Genomic DNA, 22,146 nt, shown 5'->3' on the forward strand with positions numbered 1-22,146 from the left:
GGATTAATGTAAAATAATTATAAAAAAACACCGTTTGCAGAGAACACCTTTACGCGTAGGCGGCCTTCGGCCGCACTTAGGAATTATAACCCTCACAAAGTAGAATTCTCTTTGGCACCCTGAAATTGTGCATACGAAATAATGAATATGAAATAAACCGAAATAATGCATATGTATATGCACAGTTTCGGTTGAAAACCGCAATAATGCATTTTAGAAAAACCGAAATTATGCATATGCACTCTTTCGTTTGAAAAACGAAGTAATGCATACATGCACAGTTTCGACTCAAAACCGAAATAATGCATATGACAAAAAACGAAATAGTGCATACATGAAAACGAACTTCTTCCTGCGTAGGCGGCCTTGGGCCGCGCTTAGGGATGATAACCCTTACTAAGTAGAACTTTCCTTTCTGTGTTGCCGGAAAAGGGGACCGGAAGTATTTTTGGGCAGAACTTCTTCCTGCGTAGGCGGCCTTGGACCGCGCTTAGGAATTAAACCTCTTACTAAGTAGAAGTAAATATGTAATTCATATTAGAAAAAAACTAAATTATCCATATGCACACTTTCGTTGGAAAACCGAAATAATGCATATGGGCATTCCCATGGTGGCGCACGTGTCAGTCGTACGATTTCAATGTGATACAAAAAAGGAATACCATTTGTTTTCTTTAACTTTTTTGGGCCATTGTATAGCACATAATTAGCTCTATATTTAACCGAAAAATGAAATCAATCTAACTGCTTGGTCCTGAAATATAAACATTTAAAGAGAGGGTCGTTACGTGACAAAAACTGGAAGTTGATTTTTTCTTTTCTTACAAAATCGCAAAACTCTGCGAATTGTGGATGGCTATTTTGATGAAACTTATTTTGATATGATTTGGAGCAATTCTAGTTGTTTTTAGAGTTTTTTGAATTAATGCAAATTGTTTCAATTCTCTTTTACAACCCCAAGTGTGAAACGTGACGTGACGTGGCGTGACGTGACATAAATTTCCATCGTTATATTTTTGTTAATATTGCTTTTAAATGAATTTTCAACGCAAATAAAACATGTATTTTATGTAGAATATACTTTATATTTTGACTTAAGCGCCAATTCAGGGTCAATTTATTGGAAATCTATGATTTATTATGTTTCAACCACATACGCCAAATTCGAACCAAATCGGACCATAAATACCTAGGAAGACCATTTTATGCAAATATGATTCTACTGACATAGCCAGTATATATTTTAAAAAGCAGACAAATCGGCCCGTAAATACGTTAGATATAAAACTTTTATTTTTTTTTGTCGTGGTGGACCTTCCGCTGGAAACACCCATATGGCAAAAAAACGAAATAAAGCATACATGCACAGTTTCGGTTGAAACCGAAATAATGTCTAAATGCACAGTTTCCATATGCGCAATTTCGGTGCCCCTTCTCTTTCTGTGTTGTGAAGAAAAGGCACTGAACACCTTTTGCAGAGAACACCTTTCTGCGTAGGCGACGTCGGTCGCACTTTTTTTTTATAATTATTTTACATTAGTTCAATTTTTGAAGAACACTTCAACGTATATACAAAGAATGTATACCAAATTAAAGGGGATCAAATTTCCTATTAAATGATATCAAATTTTTCAAAATCTATTCTTTTGTTTTTAAGAAATCTTTATTTCAGAAATAGCTTATTTTGAACTTTCATCTATGATAATTCTTGTTGTTGTTGTTTCCCCAATTAAAGAGGTATATCGCTATATTCAGCTCAATCATCTCTATCGATCCCAATATTTGTTTTTTTAATTTGAGATTTGGAGCCAAACTGCATTTATGCCACAAGTTGTGCCTTATTGTTATCTACGTTCTTTGGTATTGTCCCTCGTAGGTTTACGTTCTTCGTTGTTAATTTTTCTGGGTAATTGGGCCTTAAGGCAATCACTTTATTCTCACATGTAGGTGTCACCGTTGTCGTAAACTCGAGATCAGGTCGGTAAACCTGACGGATGATTCTGTTTCTTGTCAAAAAATTTCTGAACGTCTTCGAAGGGTACAATTTTTCTCAGGTAAATAATCTTAAAATATAAAGGTCATCCGATTAGATTTTTACTAAAGAATTAAGAAACATGGTGGCGAAATTTATGGCTGTTAGGATGATGTATGCGTTTGCTGCTAAATAAATGATATCATTTAATTATGAAATTTGCAATATTGTTGCCGATATTTGATATTGAATAAACATACTTATGCATGTTTTTGTTAAAGCATGGAGCTTCACATATGTGTACATATCTGTACTCGCTAAGCTTTTTATTGATCGAACCTTTAATATTCGCAGATTCAGATAAGTCCCATCTTTGTCATGACTGCTGAAGTTACTGAAATAAAACCGGACGCCACTGCAGCGGCAGCTGAAGCAAAGCCCTCTGAGGTGCGTATTGAAGATGACGCCAGTGATTGTGGATCTGAGGACAGTATCCCCGAACTTGAAGATGCTGCTGGTGGAACCACACAGCTGGGTGGCGGTGCAACCGGCCTGCCAGTAGATTTGGTATCGAAGGCCAAACAGTCGCGCGGTGAAAAAAAGGCACGTAAGATTATGTTAAAACTTGGATTGAAGCAAATTCAAGGAGTTAATCGAGTCACGATTCGCAAGTCTAAAAATATTTTGTTCGTAATTAACAACCCCGACGTGTATAAGAATCCACACAGCGACACATACATTGTATTCGGTGAAGCCAAGATTGAGGACTTGTCTCAACAGGCTCAAGTCGCAGCTGCCGAGAAATTTAAGGCACCAGAAGCGGCAAGTATTGCCGAAACATTGGGAACAACCACATCGGTGGCACCTATTGCTGAAGAAGATGAGGAGGAGGTAGATGAGACCGGCGTTGATGAGAAGGACATTGAGCTTGTTATCACGCAAGCGAATACGACCCGCGCAAAGGCAATACGAGCACTCAAAAAACACAATAATGATATCGTCAATGCAATTATGGAGCTGACGATGATTTAAACGCATATGTATTGTTGACATCGAATGTAGTCATGAGTACCCGCCTTACAATATATTTGGAATTAGAACAACTATAAAATTACAGAAAAAAATTAGACCACAGAAATCACATCAAGCCGAACAGTCTAAAATCGATGACTAATTTGTATTTTAAAAGTCGTTAAGCTAGAAAGCTGTTGCTGCTTTCTATCCCAAACATTGCTATAAATACAGTGAGTTAAAAGGAAAATATTTTTGTGCAATTAAAATTTGGTTCTTGAATATTAGGAATGGGCCATATAATGCCCCAGTATTTTGTTCTTTATCTTATACTCGATTTTGTATAGCTGCTTAAGGTAAAATTGGGATGGCAAGCATCGTTATCCAGAAGCACTTGAAAATAGCATTTTGTGCCCGTGAGTAGCGATGGAACGATACCATGCGAGTATCGATACTTTTATTTGGAAGTAGTATCGAAAGAAAGTATCGACACACGAAAAATATCGGATCTAATAAAGTATCGATACCTACTCGTATCGATACTTCTAGCTATAAAGGTATTCCATATCAGCTAAAAAGTTAAATTTAATTTTTTAGGTCATAAGTTACGATTATCTGGTTTAACGATTACAGAGGGGTGTTGTCTAGAAACTTTTATGGAGAGTGAGCTCAATAAAAAAATTTCCAAATAACCACACCTCTATAACTGTAAAAATCCCTGCTTAAGATTTTTTTTTGCTGAGATTTCCAATAATGGACCATATCCTATTTCAGGCAAAGTATAGCAATTCTTTAATGAAATTGGCAGGGGATGTTAAAGAAGCGATCATTGACCGATCTATTCAACATTTTGTGTATAAATGCCAACAGATTTAAAGTTATTTGTTGTTGGAATTTCCCTATTACTTCACATATTTTTTATGTATTATATCATCTGGGGAAACTTTCCATTATGGCCGTTCGTTAAAGGTGCGGTGGGCGAAGGGGGAGTGGGCGTGGCACCTCCAACCGACCTTTTTGGAGAGGGCATGAACCGCCATTGACAAAAATGCAACCCCCGACCACCTGGCCCCCTATGGTTCCCTACGGACCCCTTAGAAAAATGGCCAAAAATCGCAATTTTTACTTGCGTCCACAGTATTTTTGCGTAGAATTCCTTTCTGTGTAGGGGGCCTTCGGCCGCGCTTAGGGATTATAACCCTTACTACGTAGAATTGTCCTTTCTGTGTGACCTAACTGGGGCTACCGCAAAACATCGTTTCTGTTTTCAAAAATTGAAACGAAAAATTTTTTTCTTTAAAGAATGTAAAAAAGAAAATAAGCATTTTCCAAAGCAAACTCTCTTAACGAGCAAAATTATTTTTTTTTGAGTAATCATATTTCAATTAACTCGATTAATCATCGTTTTGAGTAATCAAAATCTTGATTACTCGAGTAATTGATTAACCTTATAAGGGTCCCTAGGGAACCATAGGGGACATAGGTGGTGGGGGGTTGCATTTTTGTCAATGGCGGTTCATTCCCTCTCCAAAAAGGAGGTGCCACGCCCACTTACCTTTCGCCCACCGCCCCTTTAACGAACGGCCATAAAGGAAAGCCAACCCTATAATCTTTTCTTCACAAACAGGTGAATGCACATCTTTTTTTTTTACTAAATATTTAACAATTAATGCTTAAGTGTTCTGTAAATACGCTTCTATTCGCAAAAAAACTGTAAACATAATTGTTGAGCGATGGCCGCGAAGTATGTAATGCCAGATCGTTGAAAACTACCCAAAATTCCTTTGTTAGATTACGAAATATACAGCCCTATCGCCAATTTCATGTGAATAAATTGTTCCCATAATTTAACATGCCAAACAAAAACAATTTGTTTGAAGTGGCTAAAAGTCACCGTTGATTTTTTAGAATTTTTTTCGCCAAAGGTGTTGCGGATTTCTTCCATATACAAATAAATTGAGTTTATTCATTATATGGAAGCCAATGCGACAAAAAAAAATTCTAAAAAATAAACGGTAATTCGTAGCCACTTCAAATTTGCACATTATCAGACTAAAATTGAAGGGACTAAAAAACTGTGTACTCAAAAAAATTCTAACACTTCCGAGAAAAAAGTTTGAAATTTATGTGAAAATTTGTTGCACTTTTTTGTAGCCTTCTACAAATTATTAAGCTTGGGTTTGTATCGGGTTTGTCTGAGAATTTATATTTTAATTGAAAATTCTTAAAAATTAATAAATAAACATAAGTGGCACACAATATCACTTTGAAATGGCGTGCTATAGATATGACCGATACTGTACATATATTGAAAGTTATTAATGAAAAATGGTACTTTAACAAATTTTTTTTTTTTATTCAATACTTTGATAAATAATGAAAATTTGTAATAAAAAACCGTGCGGCGCTTTTCTATAAATTCAATACTTCAATATCATGATTCAATAATAAAAGGTTTGCTTAAAAAACAGTTTTCTCGCTCCTTCTTGACAAAATCGGCTCCCTTAGCAAGGCACCGTGTGTGGGCTCGTGTGTGTGCGCAAAGCTTTTGTTATACTAGGTTCGCATATAAGTAGATTATCTTCATTTTCGAGCTTAACACCCTAATCTGTAATTAGAACAAGAGATTAACCATATAAAATTCGTCCCTTGATAATCTGTAATTATAAAGTCATCTCAGATTTAACCGATAACTTTTCGGTGTCCATCCTAGTTTTATCGATTGTTTTTGCGAAAAAGAGGAGAAATGCCAAATGTAAAAGTAAAGAAAAATGGACGCTGGGAAGGAAAATAGGCTTGTAAAGCTATTTTTAATAAAATGTTAAGCTAAAATATATTTATATTGCTTAATATAGCAGAAAAACGTGATCACGGTGGCACAGAGAAGAAACATAACTTTTCCTTGAGATGTGAGAATAACAAGCACAACAAATTTGACGGCTAATAATCTGAGATTTGCCTGTGTAAACGGGGTGATTAAAAAACGAGCTTTGATTGAGATAATATTGATATGTGAACATACTTTAAGGGAGCTAAGGAAGTGTCAAACTCTAATATCACTAATGAGCATACCTTTAATTATTGAATCATGCTTCAATATATATTGAAAGTTTTTAATACAAAATGGGGTTGCTTTAAAAAAAATCCATACTTCGATATGCAAATTTTGTTGTTGTAGCGGCTACAACAACCCCGCCGAGATCGATTAGTTCGGGCCTGTTCGAGGCAAGTAATAGAAGCGGCATTACTGCCGTACTGATGAAAAATGGCAACATTGTTGCAACTGCCCAATTGATAATACATTAGTTGCGTTCCTTATCTCCCAGAAATAGTCAGAAAAAGTCCGAAGTAGTCAGATTTAGTCCAAAAAGCGTTCCTTAACTCGGAAATGACAGCAAAAATGAGAGCAACACTCAGTGAGAGTGACTCTCTTCAGTCCGAAGTAGTCAGATTTAGTCAGAAGAATTTTTCTGGCAAAATCCTGAAAAGTGTCAAACTACTGGATTTAAATTAACGGTAATTAAAGAATACGCAAAAAGTGAGAATAATCTAAGAAGTAAAAAAAGTTAATTGAAATTGGAAGGAGGCTAAAAATAATTGATATAGTAAGTGTTTATTGTGCGAATGTGTTTTGTAAATACATTTCCATTCTTATTTGACGTTAGTTTTGTTGTTGCCATTCTTTGGACTAAAAATTTGCTTTTTTGCGTTCTTTTACTTTTCCTATTATTCTCTTTTAGCGAGCGCATTTTGCTTACGCTCTGGCATTTTGACACTTTTCAGATTTTAGTCCAAAAAGATAAGGAATGAACCTAATAGGTGCAATCCCGTATTCCTCGGACTCGGACTAGTAAAACTGTCAAAAAATAAAAATTCACTCAGAGCGAGAGAGTAACACTGAAAAGTACGGGATCGCTTTCTAGTAAAAAATGGTAACTTCTGTCAACTTCAACATAATCTCCAAATTTTGGTTGTAAATTTTTGCTTATTTTGTATGTAAACACAAGGTGCGTTCGACAAGTCAAAAATTTGTAATAGTTTTTGCAAATTTTTACTGGATGGCGTTCGATAACGACAAAAAATTATCCAACATACAAAAATTGAGAGAGCAAGCGTTCATTTTGATGCAAGACAGATGTACACAAAATTTTAGTCAGCAAAAATTATCCAACACGAAAACATATGATCACAAAACATATGGTTGCAATTTTTGTAAACAAACAAAATTGCATTTTTCGAGTTTGGTATTTATATGCTTTCTAGCTGCCTGCTATGTGACTTTATGATAGCGCCAACAAGTTTTTACTTCTAGAAATGTTCCTGGCGAACATTGAACGTTCACTTTCCTTTTTTCTTCCATGGAGGCAACATGAATTTCAGTTTGTTTACAAAAAAAAACATAAACAAAGTCAGCTGGTGTGTCTTCTTCTACCGGTTTTTGCAAGTGATGGCTAATTTTCTGTTCGTTTATTTTTTTGCTTTTTCTTCTCTTTGGGAGAGAATTTTCGCTTACTCTCTTAATTTTGATTGTTGGCTGGTGTTGGCTAATTTTGTTATCGAACGCAACTACATTCAGCTCACACATGTAAATAACCAAAAACACTTTCAAATTCATTAGAATCCACTTAAACAAGTAATTAAATACTTTTCAACATAAATTAGCAGAGTGCACTTTTCTTTTGTTTACAATTTGGTTGCCAAACACACTACAGCTACAGGTAAAATCATTGAGAGGCAGTCTGACGTTTGCCAACAATATAATTTTAAAATTCGAGCTCAGGCTCACACACACATTCTCATTTTTAATCTCAAACAACAACAATTGTGAACAATTTCATTTTTTTATTTTCAATTTTATATGATTTTAAAATGTTTGCAATGTTTGTCAGAAAAAAATCATGGCCGACGAAGTGAGAGAATGGTTTTACCTTCTAATGTTTTTATCATGCTACAGCTGATCGTTTGACACATTTACCAGAATTTACCAGCAAAAAATTTTCGGACTAAAACTGGTAACTTCTGACAGAGGAGAACCGTATTCACTCTCTTTTTTGTCCTCTCAATAGTCAGAGAACCGAGTACGGGATCGATTTCCAGTAAAATCTGACTGATTCTGACTAGTCCGGACTCGTACGGGTTCGCAACTATTGCTAGAAATTCACACAGAACATGATACTTTAATAATTCGCGCAACACTGCGGTTGTGATAGTTTATAGCCGTTTAATATGCTAGGTATAATAGGTATGAATTCAACCTGCTGCAGTAACCAGAGCGCAGTTGGGTTATTGTGGTCCGAGTCTCCCGAGGCATACGAAGTTCTGTCTCGTCCACGTCTGGTGGTTGTGTGCCCGGCATTCACAGGCCGGGAGTCTATATAACTCGAGACTGCCTCTCTGTGAATGCCGTTCAAGGCCTGTCGATAAGCTGTCGGGTCCAGAGGTTGTTTGATGAACCTCTGGACTTCGTCCGTCAGTTCGTAGAGATGCCTCCTGACGCGCATGGGCGAAGGCTCTTCTGCACGGAGTTGCTTGTTTGGGTGGCCACATCTGTGGCTCCCAACCAGGAACTTCTTGCAGAGCATTGTGTTATGCTCATTAACAGGGAGAATGTGGGCCTCCTCCTGCAGGTGGTGTTGCGGCGACATCAAAAGGCATCCTGTCGCTGTCCTGAGTGCCGTGTTCTGGCAAGTCTGCAGCTTCGTCCGCTGCGTCCTACTAGTCCCCGGTGACCACACGGGCGCAGCGTAGTTCAGAACCGGCCGGACAATTACCTTGTACGTTGCCAGCAACGTTTCTTTGTCTTTGTCCCAGGTGCTGCCGGCTAGCGACTTGAGGGCCTTGTTGCGGCTTTGTACTTCGTTGACAATTGCGGTTGTATGCGCCGAGAAGGAGAGCAGACTATCGAATGTTACTCCGAGTATCTTCGGGTTGTTCACCGTCGGAATTGGTGTATCATCGACGTGAATTTCCAGTTGGAGTCTGGCCTCCTTCGTCCAGGTGGTAAAAGGTGTGGCTGAGGATTTTGTAGGGGAGAGGGTTAGGCTCCGTGCAGTGAAAAAGCGAGAAAGCTCGGCGAGATAATCGTTTACTTTCGAGCACAAGTCATCAGTTCCATTCTCGGACGCCATGATCGAGCAATCGTCAGCATACGAGACAATCAAGACTCCCTCTGGTGGTTGAGGGAGCTTTGAAATGTAAAAGTTAAACAGTAATGGGGAAAGGCACCACCCTGTGGAACCCCCTGTTTTATTTTCCTCGGTTTGCTCGATTTGTCTCTAAAAATTACTGACGAGTGACGACCGCTCAGATAATTCGCCGACCACCGTTTGAGTCCCTGTGGGAGAGATGTCTTCTAGTAGCGTTGAATGGCTGAAAGTGTCGAACGCCTTAGACAGGTCCAGTGCTACTAGAATGGTTCTCTCACAGGGGCGCTTGCGGTTTAGGGCACGAAAGGCAAATTTTTGTATGCGCCGCTTTTTTTTAGTCAATGCTTTTATATATAGGAAAATCTTTTGAGACGGGGACTTTTCAATTACAAAAATTATTTTTTTAAACATAGTAGCACAATTTGTTTTTCATAAATGAAAATATAGATTGTAACCCGCGTAACTAATATTTTTTAATTGCTACTCTATTTAAACCATATTTTCAAAATTTTGTTCTATTAGCCCGGTCAAGTTAGATTTTCAAGGTTGCAGTAATTCGCATAAAGTTGAAAATTGGTACGAATGTTACAAACGTCATTATAAATGAAATGTGAAAAGTCCTTAACGATCGCAGATCTGTAAAAAAATATTCAGGGTCAAAGGTCACATAAATTGATTTTTACTATTTTTTAGCTAAATGGTAAGGTTTATCATAAAAATAGGTTAGACAAAAGTGTAGATCATGCAATTGTCTCTAAAAACCCGTGCGTTATAACGATTCGATCGACATCCATTTGTAATCAGTGATGCCGCGCCGTCTCAAGAAAATGTATCACCGACCAAGCAAAAAGTGTATCCAAATGTATCCAATTTTCTTTTTTTACGTATCCATCTCGTAATTTGTAAGAAAACAAAACATTTTCAAGAAAAATACATAATTTAACCCATCCTAAGGACTTGGAATACATGTATATATTTTTATTTTCCATAAAATCAAACATTTATAAATTCAGTTTATAAATTAAATTTTTTGTGCATAAGTATTTTGCAAAGTATAATAAATAATAATTAATATGTTACATTCGTACCTGTACACTTTAAAAAGTGCATGTATGTAAAAGTAGGAAACTGGTTAGAGTGTATTTAAGGTCGTTTCAGTAAAATTCATAAAAATTTCCTTAAATAAGTCAAATTTAGTTTTTTAAACAGTGTATTTGAAACGACACTGAGCTATTTTTTTCTTTTTAACCGACTTCACAAAAAGGAGATGGTTATCAATTCTTCGACCACGTTAACCTATTTCAATAATTCTTTTTTTTTTTAAGAAAAGGTGTTACCTCATAGTTTGTTCCATACTAGTTTGGTTTAAATCCGATCATTGCATCATGAAGAAGTTAACGATAATCTTAAATTTGTATATAAGAATTGAAGTCGGTTTTTTTTGCATAAAAATTGCTTGTTAAACTAAGAACTGAAAATATGTGATATGAAAGAGGAGTATATATTTACTTTATATATATACATATATATATATTAAGATCTTGCTTAAAGCACCCTTTCTAGCTAATTAAAACAACCTATACCTATTTTGGTGATATCTCTTCATATGTTCATTGCTTCGTATTGATTTTTAATACATTTAGAAAATTTAATGGAAGTGTACTTTTTTTAGTACAACGGGCATTGGCGTGGATAAGTGCTAATTTTTAAAACATTACTTGACAAGGCATAACGTTTTTTTTGTATCCTCTACATTGCCATATTATAACCCCATGACACAAAACACGGTTTAGCTGCTTAGGCAACTTGCCTGGGATATATCAATTATGCCTTGGATTTGGATCTGCTACGATAGAACCGGATGGGTGGCTCTTTTCGAATAATATGTCTTCTAATAGCTAATTGGTCGGAAAGAATCTTCGCTCGACAAAACATGTCAACTCAACCGGTTAGATATATATACTCATATCAAGCATGTACGTGGAGATTCATAACCCACCACCATTTCTTGCTACGTATATAAATTCCTCACATTTTTGATAACAGCGGTTTGACAACTCTATATCCAAGATGATCCTATGAGCTTCCAATGATTTTTCCACACTATATATCAAAGACTTAGTAATAACCTTCAGAACGTGCTATCACCCAGTTTTAGTAGCAAAATGTATTCGAAATGTTAAGAAATAAATATATATGCAGTTCTAGAAAATTACTTCAGAAACTACCTGAAGTTTTTGACAAAAAGTCTGAATCATCATGTCACACAGAGGCCAGATTTTGAACATTTTATTACACGTAATTGCAAGATTATTTTCAACTACGAGAAAGCTTCTCTTTTCCACCAACTCACTTTTTTCTCTTACAGTAAAATATTACTAACATAAATCTCCACAAATGATTCCCGTATCCTTCCTCAAATACCTCTAGATATATTCTGTACGATAGTTCCACTTGTATGATCTATAAACCCCTGCAGAAATATGCATTATATAAGTTTCAGTATGTACCACGCCCCTTTTTCCAATAACCGCCACTTTTCTACTAAGTATAGGATTGATTTCATATACTATCTTCATACCAACTTCTAGTATTCTACTGCAAACTCCTCTTCATATGCAGTATGAAAAATTCAGTTTGTATGGGAGGTGCCACGCCCCCATGACATATCCATATTATTTTTAGTCTATAACCATGCTTGGAAAGTCGGAAATAGGTGTCCAAAACTTCGAAAAGTCGGTACGGCTGTTCTCAAGCTTTCGAACAGAACACAACCCGGCTTTCAACAAAATTGTATATATTAGTATAGATGTGCCCGCTGTAATAAAAAACGACAGCTAACGAAATAGCTGTTAATAATTTGATTAAGGTTATATTTTTTGTCTTTTTTCTATCTAGTAGGGATCTACCCCTTTTCGTTCTAATTACATTCACGTTATTCTGTATTCGATAGTAACATCGATAGTAACAAAATATCGATAACAAAATCGGTAAAAATATCGATATCAAAATCGATAAAAACATCGACAACAAAATTGATAAATAATCGATAACGAATTCGGTTACAAAATCGATAAATAAACGATAACAAAATCGATAAAAATTTCGATAGCAAAATCGATAATAATATTGGTAGCAAAATCGATGACAAAATCGATAAAATTATCGAAAACAACCGATTAATAATCGATAACAAAAATCGATTAGAAAAACGATAAAAATATCGATAAGAATATCGATAACATAACCGATAAAAATATCGATTATTATATCGATAAGTCCCGAGAATCCCGAAAATCTCTAAAACCCCAAAATAGTTCACAGATTGTGTCTCTGTATATCTACTAATATACTTCTCTCTATTATTACCTATATTTTAATCTTTCTTCCTCTATCTTTCTTCTTTACTTTTATCGATATCCTTATCCTCATCTTTTTCGTTATATTTATCTTTGTTTTTACTTTTATGTTAATCATTTTCTTCATCCACATATTCCTCTTCACCTTTGCTCTTATATAAGTAAAGTGTTTAAATTTACCTTGGTCTTAATTCTTGCCTTTATCTTTACGCATCTTTGTTTTCGTTTTCATTTGTACCTTTGCCCTCTTCCTTTTCTTTATCTATGTATGTGCCCACCTTTACTTTCATTCTTGTATTGGTCGTTTTCTAAGTGTTATTCTTTAACCTTTTATTAGCAAGTTTTTGTGAAATTAATAACATATGTATATGCATTCAAGCACTTATTTCCGTCCCAACCATTTCCGTTGGACCATTTCCGTTGAATTTGCCAATTTACTCCCAACCAACCAACCGCCGCTAAAGAAGTTTCACTTCAAAAAGTGGACGACGATGGATTCTGTCGTTGTTCTTTTAAGACTACTAAACCCCGCTCAGGAAGTGTGCAACTTCCGCCGGGTCCATAGCAACAGGGACATTAGCTGGGTGGGGTTAATGGGGCATGCGAAGAGGTGCCATGAGTCATGTGGCGACTCTGCATTCCGGGCATTCGCTGGGCACCTCTGCGTTCACTCTGCTCAGGTACGAGTTTAGCCTGCTGCAGAAGCCAGAGCGAAGTTCGGTTTTTGCGAGTGTCGAATGTAGCATATAAACGAATATTACTCGATTATCGATTTTCCATGATATTGTGAATGTCGATTTCTCTTTCAATAAGCGACCATAAACTAATCGCGCTTTCTTATTGAACGAAAAACCGACTTTAAAAATACCACGGATAATCGAAAATCGAGTAATAGTCATACATGGTGAACTTAGCTCAGTGGGTAGACCGCCTGCTTTGAACTGAAGTAGCTGGTTCAAGTTCCAATGAAAATTCTGATGAGCAGATGTGGTGATCTCCGAAATACATAGCAGCTATAACTTCTACCATGGTAAATTTGCTGTTGTTTTCCACAAAATTTTTTTTTAAAAAACGCTCAATAAAATTGTTGAATATAATTCTTATTAGGCCAAAAATAACAAAAATAATGTAAATAAAAAAAAACGCATAGTTTTGCAGTTAAGTTTAATTATTTTCTTTAATTTTATGACTCTTTAAGAAAGGAGCACTATCTTAATGTACAATTAATAACGAACATTCAAAACAAAATTACGAAATCGATTAAGGTTTAAGGATTTTTTGACTCAAATTATTTTTTCCCAGAGAGCGGCGTGTTCATTCAAAGTTTGTAACTTTTCGCGGACCATATTTTAGCGCCCGCCGCCCGCTGGACAACATTGATATAAAGCTTTAAATGAATAAGTTAAGTTAGCACTAACATTCCAACTTTAGCATGCGTACTTGACTGCGCGACTGTAAGCGTATATCAGCTGGAGCTTGCATCCACGGCTCACCATCAGATTGCATAGGACATGTGGCCTTTACGACAACCTGAAAATAAAGTATGTTGAAACTGTTTAGGATCTGAATTTTCATATTAGGTCTTAAAGCTAAGGAATCTGTTAAGTGTTCTTACACGATATGTATTTCCATCTGTAAATGTGACTGTTTCGATTCATAAATATGTGGGGCTCGGAATCTCATGCAATTGCATGCTTTTATTGCGCATAATCAAATGGAAAAGGTTAAAATATCTTTACGAATCATGAAATTTCTTGTAAAATGGCATTCAATCGTAAGTGCATATTTTGCCGTAAATTCATGGTTTTGCATATTTTGCAAAAAATACCTGTTTTTGCATATTTATTGCGCCTACTTTACAGCAAATGCATATTTTTACTTTTTTTTTACTAACCATTTAAATTTAGCACAAAATTTCTTGACAAAAAAAATCACCTATAATTTTTTCCCAAATATTCATCTGCATATCTTCTCGGATAGCCAAGCTGCCATTAAGGCACTATTCTACCTCTGTTAAAGCTTAAACAGATGGCAGCTTTGATCCGGATCAACTCGGACTTAATCGCGATCAACTGCAGTTAATTCCCGAGTTGATCCGGATAAACGCTGCCGTCTGTTTATGCTTTTAGGTCTCAACTAGTGGAGGACTGTAGGAGACAGCTGGCCAGCGTTGTTGAATTAACGATTTCGTCGTCATTTTCACTTTTTTTTTAGCTCAATGACGATTTGACGATTTTTCTGCCGTAATGACGATTTTTTATTTTAGTTTTTCCACTAAATTACATATGTATGTACATATGTAAAAAATTTGTTACAGGAAAACGTAATCCAAAATACAACCATGCATTTATCTAGTTTTGTTCAACAACCGTGCTTTTAGTTATATTAAATTTGTTCTAGAACTGTAACCAAATAGTTAATTTGCACTGCTGAAACTGATTTCAAAGAGACAGAAAAGTAGGAGGGAATTTGTTCAGTAAAAATTACAATCTTATCTATCAGTTAGTAAATGCTAATGTTACACTAAGGGTCTTCACATCCATTTTGGTAGTTTTGGTAAATTGCTGGTTGACACTCGGTAATTTTTAGTCTGGCAAACTATGTTTATCAACAGCGGATTCGTAGCTTTTTTTCCTAAAAAATGAATTGCAACAGAAAATTTAAGAAATTTTACTTACTCATATGCGTTATGCCTTTCGGCAGCGGGCGGATTTAAAATTGAATAAATATCGAAAAGCTGATTGTAGTTTACCAACTACCAGAAATATTACCAAGCTTCCTTCACGATAATTCGGTAACCGGTACATCGATAATAAAAAAATTTTACACAAACAAAATACATTGGGAAAAATTATCGAACACCGAGTACCAAGCTCGGTGTGAATACCCCTACTTTAAAACTGGATCAAAATCTTCAATAACTTCAAGCCAATTGTAATTTTAAATTGTCGTTAACAATTCTAAATCCACTTTTATTAACCCATATGCAATGTGGGTTCCATTTGGTTTTATAATGTGTGGTTATATTTATTGGGCCGTATGCATAAAACCAAAGTAAATGCTTTTTCCTAAAATTTCAGACCTTTTACTAAATTTGTTCAAATAAATTTAAGTTAAAGGTATGCAATTTTAAGAAAACGCAATTGCTTAGTTTTTATGCATACACACATTGTATGTAATTCCTTTGTATTGTTGATTTTGCTAAAAAATACAAAAAAAAAGGAATGTTTAGCAAAAACAAAACCGACTTCAATTCTCATATAAAAATTTAAGATTATCGTTAATTTCTTCACGATCCAATTGTCGGATCTAAACAAAATTAGTATGGAACAACCCTTGAGGTACCACCTTCGAAATTATCGAAATCGGTTAACGTGGTCCAAAGTTATGCGGTAACATACATAACAAAAAAATATTCCGACAAACTGATAACCTTCTCCTTTTTGTGAAGTCGGTTAAAAATTTGCAGCTGACCTATATCTCTGATCAATACGAAATTACCTAACACGAGTCCCCGGCATTTGCGGAAACGCGACTGAGGGCGATCTAGCAAGATGCGACTCCGCACTGAATGTGGCCCAGGGAGATTTAATTAATTAATTCCAACGGCTTTTTACCCTCCATTCCCGCCCAATCGACACGAGGGGCGCAGTCCGTATGACGGACGGAAGTTTTTGTTTTTTATTTTTTGGTGCCGAATAGTGGAAACAGGAGTTCGTTAAGTGTCGACTATTAAAACTATTCAGCTACAGAATCAAATTCATCAGCTGATTGGATATGCTAAAGATAGTATTTCAATTATTGAGAGTGGAAATAATAGTTTTCTTTATAGTAAGAATCGAGTCCGATATGGCTTCAAAAATAGAGGTCGAAAGTGTCTTGACACTCGAGAGGGAACATTAAAATTTACCTCAGCCAGGAGGGCCGGGCAATTAATCAAGCATGTCATTAGGGGTATTCTCTGAGTCTTGCAAAGCCCTTGCACGGTGCACGGATTGCACGGTTTGCAAAGCTGTCCCATACGAAAACCGGTTTTAACCGTGGAATCCGTGCAATCTGTGCACCATGCAAGGGCTTTGCAAGACTCAGAGAATACCCCTATTAATTTTACGATAAATATTATACCTAGCATTTCTCTACGAGTTGCGAGTGTAGGCAAATTTATGAGCTTTAGACGACTTGTGTAAGGGGGGGATTGTAATCTGAATCCCAGTTAAAATTACGCAATGCAAAAAGCAAGAATTGTTTTAGAATTGATTCAATCCTTTCTGAATTAACTTGGTAGCGGGGATTCCAAACAATAGATCCGTATTCTAGTGTAGGTCTAACTAAAGTGATAAAAAGAGCTTTTGTAACATAAGGATCTTTGAACTCTTTTGACCATCGCCTTACAAATGCAAAAACGCCTTTGGTTTTATTGACTGTAACATTAATATGATGGTTGAAATTGAGTTTGGAATCCATTGTGATACCAAGATCGATAAAAAACCTGCTCCAGATTATAATTTGATATTGAATAAACAGCTGGTTGAACAGCCCTCCGAGAGAAACACATAACTTTACATTTTTGAAGGTTTAGTGGCATATATTTTGCATTACACCACCTAGCCACGTTGCTCAGATCCGCTTGTAACAAAGACCTTTCTTCGATAGAGGACAATGTTTTAAAAAGTTTCACATCATCGGCATACATTAAAATTTTTGAATGTTTTATTATAGATGAAATATCATTAATGAATATCTGGAACAGAATCCTACCAAGGTGGCTTCGCTGAGGAACTCCTGAAGAAACTTTAATGGTGTTGGAAGAACAATTATTAACAAAACCTCTTTGTGTTCTATCAGAGAGGTCAGATGAGATCCATTGAAGAAGACTGGACTGAAAGCCGATTAGGTAGAGTATAGGGATGAGTAACGAGTGACATACTTTGTCAAAAGCTTTTCTGAAATCGGTGTATATTACGTCGGTATGAGCATTTTCTCTAAAACCGTTGGATACATGAGTTGTAAACTCCAATAAATTAGTGATAGTAGATTTTCCTTTAGAAAACCCGTGTTGAGATTGTGAAATTGAAGAAGATATAGAATATGTCAGCTGATTAACAATAATTTCTTCGAATAATTTGGGGATGGCGCAGAGCTTCGCTATGCCTCGATAGTTTTCTATAGAGGACCTGTTGCCGTTTTTGTGAAGTGGTATTATGAAACTCCTTCCAGGCTGACGGAAAAAAAAGAGTTGTTAAAGGCTCGCAGATGTTCTCAGCGCAGTTTTTAAGAAAACAGGTTGGAATATGATCAGGCCCAGGACTAAATGACGCTTTTAAGGTTTTAAAATAGTGTATAACTTCATCGGAAGATATTACTGGAATAATACGGGACAATACCTGCCGGGACACAAAATGTCCCGGTTTTTGGTAATAAAACAATTTAGAAATCTAAATATAGAACTCTTTAAATATTTACATATATTTACTAATAATTACTATGTAAAGCAAAATTTGTCCTTGTGTCCCGGTTAAAATGAGTGAAGTACAAAGCATGTTTGATATATATTTTTTTGTTTGGAAGAAACTACCTGCAAATGAACTCCCAAAGATCAACCCGATTTTTTTCCAACTCCAAACTGGGACTTTGTTATACTAAAATGCCAACTTGTATGCAAATTTATTGAATTTTCCAGATTTTTGAACGAAGACATTTTTTTTATGTTTTTTGTTGTAGTGTGAACAATATTTTTATAAAAAATTCGCGGAAAATTTTAAGTAAAAAATGTTGCATACATTTTGAAAAATTCTCTGTGCCAATAATTTAGTGCGGCACTGTACATACATACATACATATAGAGAAATTTATAGTTTGTTGTGATTTTTATTTCAATTGTAGTAACTGTTTTAAATAATTTAGAAATATTATCATTAAAGCTTCGTTTTGTAAAAATTTTTATGTATGAAATTTTCCTTTTTTGTTCAACAATTTGATTGAGCTTGAGACCGTTATTAATTACAATTTTTGTGGAAAATCAACGGCAATCTACTGTTTGGAAGAATTTATAGCTGATATTTCGGAGATCACCACATCTCCTCATCAGACTTCTTCAACCGCCGTGACTGGGATATGAACCAGTGACCTCGGGTTACATAACCAATGGTATACCCACTGAGCTAAGTTCGCCACGTTAACTATTGTTACTTTTTCCTCTTTTTCATATTTAGGGGGTTGTTCAATGTCTGGTTAACACATATCGGAGGTAGAAGCTCCGGTTAAATACAACGACTGCTTTATCGATCACATCTTATATGCATGATGTCGAAATAGTCGATAATGATGTTTATACCGGAAGTAGGGATGTATCGATATTTTTGAAACATCGATAATATCGGTTCCAAATTCGATGTTTGCCATCGATGTTTACAATTTCCTAAAATCGCTAAATTGACGATACATCGATGCCAGTTTCAGCGATGTTTTAACATCGACTTATGCTCCCAACATTTTTTGACTCGCCATGAATTTTATCACTTATTCTTTTGAGGAACATTCAGAAATTCCGAGTTTACTCTTATCATTCGCTACTAAAAATGCTTCCTTAGTCATTAAACAAGGACCGGGATCCCGTTGAAATTTCACCGAAATTGGGGCCTGGAACTTTAGGCTCATCGAACTTACGACGCACAGTGTTTCGACTATATGGAGGCAGATAGAAAAAAAGTCATGGTGATAGTTGATAAAAAAAACACCAGTTGGACTTAGAGAGGGAAAAGTAAAAGTCACAAATACCACATTTCACATTATTTACTCACTCCCCTTCTTCACGAACGATACATTTCCAAAGAAATACGGGAATCGGCGCGATACCGAGTAATCAGTTAAGTTGCCTTTGGCGATTAACCCATTAAAGAAAATGTTTCTTTTTCAACCATAATCCATTATTTAAATATCGTGGAATATTCAGGTGAAGGTATTTATCATTTATTTGGTACTTTCCTATTTTCTTACCAAAAAATTTGCTTTGAAATATAGATGTTAAAGATTATTAGTAAAAAAAGTCAGTACCGGTCCGTGAGGTCTTGAAATTAGACAAATGTTTTAGAGAATTTTATGTAATTTTAGAATATATGGTTTGATCTTTTCGCGCGACTTTGCAAATATATGTAATTTTTGAATTTCATAATTTTTGATTTTCAGCATTTTTTTGCATAATTTCGCGAAAAGAATTTTTCGAACAATGAAAAAATCCCACCCAACATTGGAAAAAAGCGAGTATTTACACCTAAGTCAATTTATAGTATAACCTTTGTTTTCTGAGAGTGAAAAGCAGGAAACAAAAATTTACCAAAATTCCATCACATTTAACGACTGGGCCCACATTTTTTGTGATTTTTGGACGTTATAGTGATCCAATCTTCCCATATTTCATATTTAGGTTTTTCTAATAAAAAAAGTGAGCACTAACTAAATTTCATCGAAATAGGATGAAATTTAACGTTTCCGCCCACAAGAGTAGAAGGCGTGGCAATCGTTCCATCTTTACCAAATTTCATAATTCCCTATTTCTAAGTAAACCTAGAGCACATGTCAAGTTTCAGTGAAATTGTTGCAGGTTTACTATTATTTCCACCTGCCTCCATATAGTCGAAACACTGTGTGACGGCATGCATTTCTATTCTATTTATAGGAAGGGTAAAGGAGTGGTAAATAAATACAGGGAAATACATCCATATGTAAGTATATTTCTAATTAAATTACAGATAGTTTGAATTGAAAAGTATTAAATCTTCCTTTTAATGTGACTACAACCTAACAACTTTTGAAACATCGGAAACCATCGATATATCGATGTTTTTCTGGCGATGTATTTTAGCATCGATATTAATTTTTCCGATGCATCGAAACATTGATGTATCGATGTTACTCCCCAAAATTTGCATCCCTAACCGGAAGTAGTGATAACCAGCCCTGCAAAAATCGTTGGACCATGTAGTCTATTTGTGGTATATTGGAGTACTTACAAAAGTGCTCCTCTGTCATGCTGTAGCGGACCAACTCGTGTCTCTGCACCAGCTTATTGTTACCCGATCACTGCTCGTGTTTTAACGACATGTGATTGAAGTTAAGCATTTGAAAGTACATTTGCATGTCTGGCTGTAGCTGAACGTGTAGAGATGCTAGCTGTTAGTTCTTAGCTCCCAGCATGTTCGGGTTCGAATGTCGTCAGAGGCAACATGTAATTTTTAATTTTTGTTTCTGGTTTTTATTAATTTCAAAAAAAGCATCTGCGAAGTGAAGAACAAAAGCGTGTACAAACGAAAAAATATAACGATAATGTCATTGGAGTATGTTGGGAGTAGTTTTGTGCTACTCTGATGTAATGCACAGATGGAGTATATGGTCCTGCCCTAGGACATCGCAATGTTAATTGGACCATATTTTTTATATGAATTGTGGTTAATTTTGGAGTACTCCTTGGTCCTTCGGGAGTACTCTTTACATGCATGCATGGAGTAGTCGCGATTTTTGCAGGGAGACATTGAACAACCGGCCCTTAAACCCAAAAACAAAAAAAAATAATTTTAGGGTTGTTCACTCTCGGAATTGGTGTGCCATCGATGCGAATGTCTAATTAGAGCCTGACCTTCTTCGTCCAGGTGGTGAAGAGGGTCGCCGTTGATTTCGTTGGGGAAAGTCTTAAGCTCCTTGAAGTGAAAAAGCGAGAAAGTCTGGAGAGGTAGCCGTCAGTCAGGTAAGTAGGATCGGCTGTCAGAGGAAAATAATCTACATGTTGTTGTTGTTGTTGTAGCGGCTACAACAACCCCGCCCAGATCGGTTGGTATCTCAGTCGTTGTCGTCAAGTTCCACTAACGGCAACCCTAGGAAGCGTGCAGCTTCTGCGGCGTTTGCCCATAAGGACAAGGTCGTTAGGGATGTCGGGTTTGCCGGGCATGCGAAGAGATGTTTCGAGTCATGTGGGGTCTCTCCGCATGCCGGACATTCATTCGGCACATCCTCATTCAGCCTACTCAAGTAGGAGTTTAATCTACATGTTCTTTTTAGGCGCTGGAACCATCCGTGCGTATTTGGTTGATTTCAATAAAGCACACCTTTCGTTTCGAATATAGACAATACGATTGAAAAAAATAAAATAAAAAAAACTCAGTGCGTGTAGTCCCTACGCGCGGAAGAAGTGAAACTTAATAGAGGAAATTCCAGAAAGAAAGAAATGTGCGGTATACATACACATGTACTTATTTTCTAATATACATATATAATTTCATCTTCATCTTCATCTTCATCTACATCTTCACCTTTATCTTCATCTTCATCTTCATCTTCATCTTTGTCTTTGCATTAGTCTTTTCCCGCCCAATTGGCGTTTAACGCAGCTATTCGTTTTCTATACCCGTCATATGCTACCTGTACCGTGGCGTTAAATATTTATCGCAAACATAACGGAGCTATAATAATAAGATTTGCTTCAATAATTTGAGTTTAACTTTTTAAACAGGTGGCCACCCTCTTCAGGCACCTCAAAAATATTTTAATTGTGTTTCTGTAAGCTCTTTCTGTACTGTATAGTATTTTAAGCGTAAGACTTTTGTATAATTTAACTAAATTTTACTTTTGAAACAGGTGGCAACCCTCCTACATTTAGCTAGAAAAT

At 35.9% G+C, this 22,146-nt stretch overlaps 2 protein-coding genes across 7 annotated transcripts in view; one reads left to right on the plus strand and one right to left on the minus strand.

Annotated features, from left to right (window-relative positions):
• The first annotated feature begins 1,947 nt into the window (after nucleotides 1-1,947).
• On the plus strand, nucleotides 1,948-3,296 carry LOC118743542 (nascent polypeptide-associated complex subunit alpha). Its single transcript, XM_036476298.1, has 2 exons — nucleotides 1,948-2,054; nucleotides 2,327-3,296. Exons 1-2 carry the CDS (start codon nucleotides 1,995-1,997, stop codon nucleotides 3,002-3,004), a joined length of 738 nt encoding a protein of 245 aa, XP_036332191.1. The 5' UTR covers nucleotides 1,948-1,994; the 3' UTR covers nucleotides 3,005-3,296.
• A 10,361-nt stretch (nucleotides 3,297-13,657) lies between these two features.
• LOC118743543 (diacylglycerol kinase epsilon) overlaps nucleotides 13,658-22,146 on the minus strand; it is an 11,075-nt gene continuing 2,586 nt past the window's right edge. For all 6 annotated transcript variants that reach the window (XR_004993476.1, XR_004993475.1, XM_036476301.1 and 3 more), the window contains one exon: nucleotides 13,658-14,018. Coding sequence is in view for 4 of the 6 variants with exons in the window: in XM_036476301.1 (XP_036332194.1) it covers nucleotides 13,902-14,018 (117 nt within the window). In the remaining 2 variants the exon portion in view is untranslated. The remainder of the gene's footprint in view (nucleotides 14,019-22,146) is intronic.

The sequence above is a fragment of the Rhagoletis pomonella genome, unplaced genomic scaffold (assembly GCF_013731165.1).
Source record: "Rhagoletis pomonella isolate Grant_MI unplaced genomic scaffold, Rhpom_1.0 Rhpom_scaffold_00007, whole genome shotgun sequence".
NCBI lineage: Eukaryota > Metazoa > Arthropoda > Insecta > Diptera > Tephritidae > Rhagoletis > Rhagoletis pomonella.

Coding starts and splice junctions, on each gene's coding strand:
- LOC118743542 (XM_036476298.1), top strand. CDS start 1,995: ATGATTCTGTTTCTTGTCAAAAAATTTCTGAACGTCTTCGAAGGGTAC. Junction 2,055..2,326: donor AAGGGTACAATTTTTCTCAG/GTAAATAATCTT, acceptor TAATATTCGCAG/ATTCAGATAAGTCCCATCTT.